Genomic DNA, 9,424 nt, shown 5'->3' with positions numbered 1-9,424 from the left:
TTTGTAAGTGCTGGGGAAAGGTCTGTGCACAGCAGCCACTGAAGATGATGATATCTATCTTAAACAAACAACCCTGCACTAAGGAGGAAAAGGCTCTGGGTGTTTTGCAAATGGTGGTATTGCAATCTGACAACACAGCGTTATTCTGCAGCTGAGACTCAAAGCCTGGATCTTGCTGGGAAAATTAGTTCTTCTTAGACCTGCCAGCATTTCTGTCCTCCTGAGGGTGAACTGTGTTGTGGACTGTGGTTTTATTTGATGATTTTTATGGCTGCAGCATCTAAGCTTGCCCCAGCTGATGTGACTGTTTTGCCTTCTCATTGTGTGCTCTTTTTTATTCCTTGAGCTTTCACAGACATCACAAATCTTCCTTTAACACTGATCATGAGGTAACTGTAAATAAGGAAAATGATTCAAAATAATTGAGCTGTGTGGTGCCACTTCCACAGCTATGCCATGTATGCTATAAAAAGAGGCTGAGTAAGAATGAACCGGAGTAAACTGGCATTGAGATCAAGGTGAGAAAGAGAGTAAAAGGACTGTGAAAATCTTTTATTTATGCACCCTTCTCCTATGTCCAGCCTGAGTTGAAAGGAAAGAGCGAGTTTTTAAACATATCTAAAGGATTTCTAAGCCCAGTTTTTACTTGTGTCCATTGTAAATTGGAAGCCGGTTCCCTTATGCAGCTTTGAAACACCCTTGGGTAGATGAACATCCTGAAGTCATTGAAAGAAGCAAGAGCTGAACTGGGGTCTGAGCTGAGGGCCAGGCTGTGATGCACCAAGTTCATGCCCAGCAACATGACTTGTGCCAGACTGCCCCAGAGGAGCACTGGATACACACATCCGGGTAAATCCTGATGTCAGGGACAACAGGAGGGCAAAACTTTCTTGGTTTCTTGTTTTTAAAGTCCACAGCCATATTACCCAAGCACAAAAAAGCACATTGGAGGGCATGCAGCATAGCCACCTCTCAAAAAGGGAAATGGGACCCAGAAGGAAAATCTCTTGGCACTGTTGGGGAGCTGCAGCCTAACAGGCACTTTCCCCTGTAATTGTGCCAAGGCTGGTGCAAAGGCATTGCATCAAATAATAAGGACAATGAGCAACAGCAGCCTCAAAACAGAGATAAGAACAACATCCTCACAACTCCAAAATGGAGCTTGGGGTGGGAAATGAATCTTGAAGAAACTAAAAAGTTGACAGCACAGGTACTCAGCCAGCTTCTCAAGGAAAATGACATAATTCAGGACTTAACGCTGATTCACACACACTTGAGGATCTTGGCACTTAGAGGCTTCAGTTTCTAAATTAGCATCACACAGATGCCCATGAAAATCCTGGCACAGTTAATAACCTTGCTAAGTATTCTAGGCATTATTTTTAAGCAGAAAAGAAAAAACATCAATCCAACTCTCCCCCTCCAAAAAAAAAAAAAAAAACCAAAAAAAACAAACAAAAACAAACCAGCAAAAAACTGGAATAATTACCAAGGTGCCTGCCAAATTAGAATACAGTTTAATTGTTCTGTTTAAGGGTTCAAACAAAACATATATAACACATCCCAGGAAAACACACTCATTCTTGCTTCTTTCCCCAAATAAAAAAGACATTGATTTGTCAGTGCATTTTCAAGTCTAAAAGATATATTAAAAAACTCCTATACCATACATTTCTGAAAACATTGCTCAGATTCAGCTTCTGTGAGAGACATTGCTCCCAGTGGTGGCATTTAAGCATTTTGCCTTGGTAATTTTGCAGTTTGTCTATTAAAGTGTTACCTAACAAGACTAGCGAAAGAATGAGCCGACTCCTTATGTCTGTTGAGATGCAAATCACAGGAGCTGTCAGGACTTTGTCGGAAGCCATAAGGGACACGCTGCTGGCTCCACGGCACAGTCCTGCCTGCCTTTCTTGCGAGAGACATCAAGGCAAGTTGTTGCCTTTCTTTTGCTCCATCTCTTTCCTTGTGTCATTGAGAACAGTGAAGGCCACAGCGAGCCCTCAGTGCCACTCAGACCTCTGAGTGCCAGCAGCTCAGGGAGGAACAGCGTGCAGCTCCCACCAAGCACCTGCTTGGGGCTGTACATGCACCACCAACGTGGGGCAGCATGGGCTGCTGGGCACCCGGAGAGTGATGGACCACCACAGCCTGGATTATGGCTGTGGGACTGACAGTCTATTTAGCTGCAGGGGACACCTCACCACGGGCTGTTGGAGGGCAGCTGGGGAAACAGCTCCTTTTAAACTATTGACTTATTTTGAGGCATTCCAAGGCACTGAAATTCCCTGTCTGTAGGTAAAGCTTGCAGGGAAAATACACTCTTGGTGCATTGCAAAGACAGCCTGTGTTAGGAAAACAGGGAGCTGACCAGAGACCGGCCTGCCCTGAGCCAGTCCTCCAGGCACACCATCTTTCCAGGAGAGAGGTCTCGCGGATCTGTTCCTGGTTCAGCCTCAGAGCAGCACAGGGAGGTAGGAGTCCCACACACCATACCATGGAGTAGGTGGGGGAATGGATCTCATGCCACCTACACATTGTACGGTGTGCAATAAATAAAGTGGGTGGATTAAATGTCATAGATACATACCACTCCTAAACTCTTATCTGTCTGCACTGGTATCTGTGCCAGCTGCTTCTCCACCTACCTAGAGGCCTTTTGGTTATGGAAACCCACAACTCACAACGATATTTTACTTCTGTACAGATACAGTGCTTACGCCCACAGGGAAACCAAGCAGAAAACAAATGCTCTTACTTGGTACCTAAGAGTGACCTGCTCTCTTGGGGGAGCAGTCTCGTTTTGTGGGATTTACTGAGATCTGGAAGTTGAATTAAAGGCAAAGAATAGTTTGCTTGGTTTTTTAGTAGGATACAATTTATCTGTAGTACTGGAAATGGCAACCAGTCACTCCTGCTCTCTTCTACCATCTCTGCTTGGGAGCTTGTAGGGTTTGCCAAAATTTAAGTCCAGGTCCAGATATGGGGCATGTGGTAGTACCACACACTTGGCAGCATGGCATTCCTTATCTTTTTTGCTAATGTCCTGGTTAGGAATCTTATACAGATAAAAATAGGCTACAGTGTCTACTTCTCCTTCCCAATGATTTGCAGACAGATACTTGCCAAATGTCTAGTGACTCATTTATTTGGGAAAAAAAACGACCACAACAATGCAATCTGCAAACTTACACTTTTCCCACTCCCATATAAGAAGCATTTTCAACAGTTACTCAGACCTTGTGTAGAATAGATATTAGCAACCTGTTCTCCTGTTTTTGTCTAAAGAGTGATGAATACAAGCCCAGGGGCCAAACTTCCACTGCCTTTTTCTTTCGGTAGCCACTTACTCCATGCAAAGTGTACCTGACACCAGTCTGGAGACCTGAATTATTGAGCAGAGGTTGGGTGGAGAGGCATGGGCTAGGCTGGTGGAGCTGCCAACACTCTGTCCTTGACAGAAGGATGGAGACTAAATCTCAAGTGTGCTTTGCTGCTCTGTGGTTCTGGTCCAGCCATCCATTTAGCCAGTGAAAAATTGCTTTAGATGTTTTTTTCAGCAGCTTGTGCGACATTGCACTGGGTGCTCTGGAGGTGATTAAGTGCTGTGTTTCTCTGAGGATGTTTTTGTAATTGAATACACTTGGTCAGCAGAACTTTTACTAAGACATAGACAGAAAAGGTTTTGAAAACAAAAATAAAAAGGGATAAGAAAAAATAAAACCTCTATGAACAAAGAGACCAAACTTTTGGCACTTACCACAGAATGAAATGTCACTGCCTGTACTCCTGCATTGCAGTAGTTGTCAGTGGACTGACTCCTCAGACATGGTCTCTTGCAAGGCCAGATCCAAACAAAGGAGCCACAAGCCTATTTACAAGTGTAAATATAAAAAGATCTAGGTTTTCTATGTTTAGTGCCACTTATTTTCTGAAAATCCCAGCAGCACTCCAAAAAAGCATCTTGCTGAGGCACACAGCAGTTCAGGAGGCACCAAAAAGCCACAGTGCTTGTGAGTTGCAGAGCAGGAGCCGGGAGTCTGGATACTTTGCTGTATCCAGAAGCAGTAAAGGTAGGACACAAAATGCCAGGGTGGATCAATGCCTATCACTTATAGCTGTCAAGAAAGCATATTGGAATTTCTCTGATGGGAGAAGCAGGCATCTCAAAGACAATTTTCAGAGAAGGGCTGGTGTTTTCCCATGTCCTTGGGAAGCAAAATTTCCTGTCATTTCCCATTGAATTCTCTTCTACAACTTGTCTGCCTGAATGCATAGTTACAGGGCTTCTGAATTTTATTAGGAAGCCAGAACCCTGGGGGTTATTACCTAAGCAGAAATCCTCCAACCCTCCACCATCTCACCTTCATGACACAATTTAATCAATACCTACCTCCATTTCAATATCCCACCATCTCTTATTCATGATGCTGAAAAGCCTGGAACAATGAATTACTATACATGACTATTTCCTACTCAAGAAACAAAAAAATTTAAAATTGTGGCATTCTATTTTTAAATAATAAATAGAAAATATTTATTTTACAGCATTTTCAAGATCATTTTGACAAAAAGGCAGTTTTCATCAAGCATTTGACAGACCAAAAGAAAGAACTTCTACAGAAAGCTTCGTAGCTCATACAGCTGCATACACAAGGTGAGTTCTTGCTCTTTAGATATATTTACGTATGTGTATGTTTCCAGTTTTAACAATTACAAACTAAAAGCTAATATACTCAATTTCAAGAAAACTCCTACTCATGATATAATTACATTGCAGTAATAAAATCAGTGCTTAATATGTTCAAAGCAGACAGATATGAAAACAGTGTAGTACCTTGCCACATTGCTGTCTCCTCGTCTATACAAATCTGCTATATTTCTCTTTGTTATCTCTCTCAGATCTTCAAAGACTGGCTTCTTAGTATCTGTGCTACTGACAGTGTATGTGTTTGGAAACAGCACAGCAGATCTTATACTACAATTATTAGAAGATAGAATTCATTGCCAGTGCAGTGATCAGCAAAGATGGTATTTTTCTCGCTGCTTTAAGGAGTAATCAGCATTTTAAATAAAAGAAATAGCAACAGAAAACATGCCCCTAAAAGCCCCAAGCAGAACAAAAAAATCAACTAACTAACCCTCAGGTGTCTTCAATTCATTATAGAGACATCAATATACTGACAAAAACTTGTCTTTGGGCAAAGTAATTTCATGCTTTCCACATCAGGACGATGATAGCAATTGGCCACGAGTAATATTGAAAGGAGCAAACATTGTGAAAAGAGGATGAGAAAAAAAGACTCTTTCTGGTTTTGAACATGAGCCAAACATTCCAAAACCAATACCACATAATTAGGGAAAACCTATGAGATTTGGATCTTCAGAGATGAATTGATAACAAGCAGGACTTCTTAAAATTCAAGTGAAAAGAAAGAAAAATACTAGAATTATGATTAATTCAGAAAAGCTCTGGTAGAATATTTAAAAGAAGCATGGTTAAAATCAAGGTTTGCAACTATATTAACAGGAAGACATTCCTTTAAAATATTTTTTGAAATAAAGTGTGGAACTGTGGGACAGATTGGCATCCTCAGCTGAATTCAGCAGCACAAGCAAAGATGATAGCAGCTAGAATCCTGATCTGTGCATGTATAATAAGCACATTTATAAATAGAATAATCATCATTATAATTAAGTTCAGGCCACAGCAATTACACCTGGACTTTTATCACGCCAGTAATTAGGGAGCTTTGGGTTAGGCCCATCTCCAGGAAACACATGAAAGATAGAGGAGAAAGAGGAATAAATGACAGAACAACAACTGCCTGGAAGTGACCTTTAAGCTATATTGCATATTAAACACAAGAAGTGAAAGCATAAGAAAAGAACATGCAACTAAACATCATAAAGTGTTTAAAAGAACTGTCAATAGCAAAACCTGGGGATTTATGCACACATTAAGCACTGATGAAATTTCCTGTCCTGACATGATTTTATTTTAAATTATCTGAAGCAGTGAAATAGTTGGATTACTTTTCCTGTCTCTCACCTGCAAGAGTTCTAAAACAGACTTTTTTTCTTTTTTCTTTTTTTTTTTTCTGGTTAGCCACACTTGCTGCAAAACATGTAAAATAACAAGCTCTCAATGCACTGGTTATTAATATCATACGTCTACTTCATAAAATATCTGCAAAACAAAGCACCCTATTATAAGGGTAACAACTGTCTCAGCCTGTATATGAAAAAAAGGATGTCTTAGCACAGCATACAAACCTTCAAAGATCTATTGAGTATTTGTACCAACGCGATATAAAAACATGATTTAAACATAAAAATATTCATAGTATATAAGACAATCTTCCAGTGGTAGTTATTGGACATTACTCTTCACGCACACCGTACCCACGCATACAGATACACAAACGTACGCTCACGCTCCTGCCTGGAGGCTCCATGACCCCCAGGGTGGAATTGCCCTTCCTTCAGTCTAACAGTTGTTGCTCTAAGTAAACAGCTATTTCTCAATGCATTTGATTCCAAAGTAACACAGGGAATGATGTAATGGCATGGCAAAATGTGTTGTTTTATGAAAAGATAGTCAATAAATATTGTTCTGCTACAGGAAATGTTGTGTAACAGTTTAGCCACATGGTTTGCAACCTTATACAAAAGGGCAATTTTTCTAAGTCCTTATCATATTACAAGTACTATGGCAAGGCTTTCTTCAGAAACCTCTTGAGTCTTAACTTGATCATATTACTTGCTCTGTTCACAATCAGCATTAAAAGAAGCCCAAATCCCCCAAAAAGCAGCCTAGTATGAAGAACAAATCGTTCAGATAGGAGTCAGTAAGAGCCATGTGCTTTCACATTATCTCATCTCCTCTCCCCAAAATGAGAGGAGTTCCATCGTTCCACAGTTATACCACCTGTATAAAGTTCCACAGTTATGCCACTTGTAGAAACCAGGAAAAAATATTTATGCATATATGTCTCATATACAAGTAGCTTTGTTCCCCTGCACCACACTCTGCCCTTCCAGCTCCTGGGTGTGTTACTCCCATAGCAGACAGACAGCAGTCATGAGGTGTGCTAATGACTTCTCCAGGTCACACTTCCCAAGAGTCCTTTTCAAGCTTTGCCAAGAAAGGGTGTGACTAAGTGTGATTAAATTTTTTTCCTGCGTGTTTATTTATTTTATTTTTTTGCTATAGAAGTTGTTACTTTAGTTTGTGCTTTGTTGTGGTTTCCTAACATTTTCCCGAAGTACTTTTATTTTTAACAGATAGAGAATCTTGAGCCCTCAGAATGGATTTTTTTTATTTTCTTTTTGTTTCATTTTAGTTATTTTAGTGCAGGATGAAATCTTTGCCCTGTCATTTGTCACTCTGTTCTCTGTTCTCTCTCCCGCAGCCCCGGGAGGCTTGTCTCCGCAAGTCCTCCCAGCGGGCAGCTGCCAAAGTCCGTCCCGTCTTGTCTCTTGCAGCATCTACAGGGTGGACGAGCTTTGCTTATAATCCCTCAGGATAACAGAGGCGTAGGTCACATCTGGGGGTGTGCAGAGCACCGACTCCGACACGGGGGAGCTGGGCACGGAGCTGCCCGAAGCCGCCGAATCCCGGAAAGGGGACGGGGGCGTCAGCGCCGGAGAGTCTTCCAGAGTCAGTTTGCTGGTAGCCGGCTCCTCGTCCTCCTCCTCCTCTGTGCTCTTCTCGTACACATATCCCTGAATGAGCTTCACCTTCTCACTCTCGGCTTCCTCAGCCGGGGGAGACAGGGGCTCCTGGCTGAAGGCAGCCGCCTGGAAGGGCTGCTGCGGTGGCGGGGGTGGGCAGGGAGGCCGCACGCCGTTCCCTGGACCGGGAGGGGGGAGGACAGCGTTGAAGTCGGGGATGCCGGCGGCAAACTTGTTGACCACTCCTTGCAGCTGGTCCATGAGAGACTGTGGCTGCAGGGGCAGGGTCTTGGGGGACTGCTCGGGCAAGAAGAGCTGGGTTTCCTCCGCCGTGGCCTGCAGTGGGGGGGTCGTTGCCACCCGCCTGTGCACCACCATGGAAGGACTGCTGGACTGGTTGAGGTGAACGGGCTCTCTGTCTTCTTCCTCCACCACATTGAACAGAGTCTTAGTGCTGATATCGGTAAAAGTCAGACTTTGGCCGTGGTAGTCTTTAGTGAGGGGCTTGATCACCGCTGTCTGATTGCACCCTGTCTCCTGGTTCTTCACATGCACTGAGAGTCTGTGCCACGTATGTTCCCCCTTTGGATCTTGTCTTCCACCTGGTTCAGACCATGACACAGACTTTCCATTAGAACTATGAATAAAATAAAGATGGTTTATTTGTATTTACATTACAAAGACATGGGCAGTATAAAAAACAAGCCTACAAAAATACTGATTGCTTTGCCTCATTAGTAATCCTCCCCCCTCTAGTTTTTCATGTCCTCCCAGAAATACTACATGAGAAAACAACACTATGATTTTCATTCAAAAGTGATGTTGGTTATCCATCCTACAGCCAACCTGGAAAGGCTAGCCTGGGGGAAGGGCTCCGGGAGGGCCATCTGTGGTTTGAGGACTTGAGCTGTCATTTGGTATCTAGGTTTGCTCACCATTTTGCAGGGGGGAGAAAAAAACATAGGAAAAAAGTCACAGGAAACAATTTAATTAAGCCTGATTTGCAGCTTATAGAAAATATTTTTAAGCTGTTGGAAGAAAACAATCCACAGTCATAGCCTTTGGCAAACTGGGTAGAGAAATAAATTGTTGCTAACCCCTCCTTTCCCTTTTATTATCTCTTCCCCCTAGAAACAGATTAGCTAACAGAGAAATGAAGGACTCCCAGGGCTTCTATCAGGTGGGAGGTAAATGCACTTCTTCCCGGGTGACTGTTATTTACAAATCAGGATAATATTCTGGGACCAAAAACAGTTGGTTTGTGTGGGAGGAGGAACAAGCAGCAGCATGACCATGGTGAGTCAAACCCTCTGACTCCTTATATGGGCTGGGTCCCACCAAAACACTGGGCAGTTTGGCCAAGTGAGGATCTGAGCGTCACGTCCAACTCCGAGGAGCTGTAGGTTTTTGCATTTCCCTTCTACCCTTGAAGGGAGCAGCACTCAAAGCTGAGTGGCAGCTTGTGAACAGCTGGTGGGACAGGGAGCTGAGCAGTGCTTTAGAGGACCAAACAACTGTTAATTGCAGGTCAGGCAGTAGAGATGGTTCACAAATTCTAAAACACATCATCTGGGTGCAAACCAGAGATGGAGAGAAATTCTGAGATGATTTATTCAAAGCAGCCTTATCTCGTGGTTTCATCCCTCAGGGACCAGAAGCAAACAAAGGATTACATTTCAGACCCTGAGACTGCCGTGCAGATGGGAGACAAAGTGAGTGGGAGGCTGGCACAGCAGCCTCACCTCCT

General features: G+C 42.9%; 1 protein-coding gene across 6 annotated transcripts in view; it reads right to left on the bottom strand.

The window, feature by feature from the left end:
- Nucleotides 1-4,492: 4,492 nt before the first annotated feature.
- Nucleotides 4,493-9,424, bottom strand: part of GRM1 (glutamate metabotropic receptor 1) — a 180,220-nt gene continuing 175,288 nt past the window's right edge. For 3 of the 6 annotated variants that reach the window (XM_038132729.1, XM_038132731.1, XM_038132732.1), the window contains exon 9: nucleotides 4,493-8,314. In XM_038132729.1, coding sequence (XP_037988657.1) covers nucleotides 7,492-8,314 — 823 coding nt within the window. In that variant the 3' untranslated portion in view covers nucleotides 4,493-7,491. The remainder of the gene's footprint in view (nucleotides 8,315-9,424) is intronic. The other 3 variants (XM_038132733.1, XM_038132735.1, XM_038132734.1) reach the window with 3 other exon arrangements.

The sequence above is a fragment of the Motacilla alba genome, chromosome 3 (assembly GCF_015832195.1).
Source record: "Motacilla alba alba isolate MOTALB_02 chromosome 3, Motacilla_alba_V1.0_pri, whole genome shotgun sequence".
NCBI lineage: Eukaryota > Metazoa > Chordata > Aves > Passeriformes > Motacillidae > Motacilla > Motacilla alba.
Note: the sequence above shows the minus strand (reverse complement) of the source record. Positions and strands in the feature narration are given on the sequence as shown.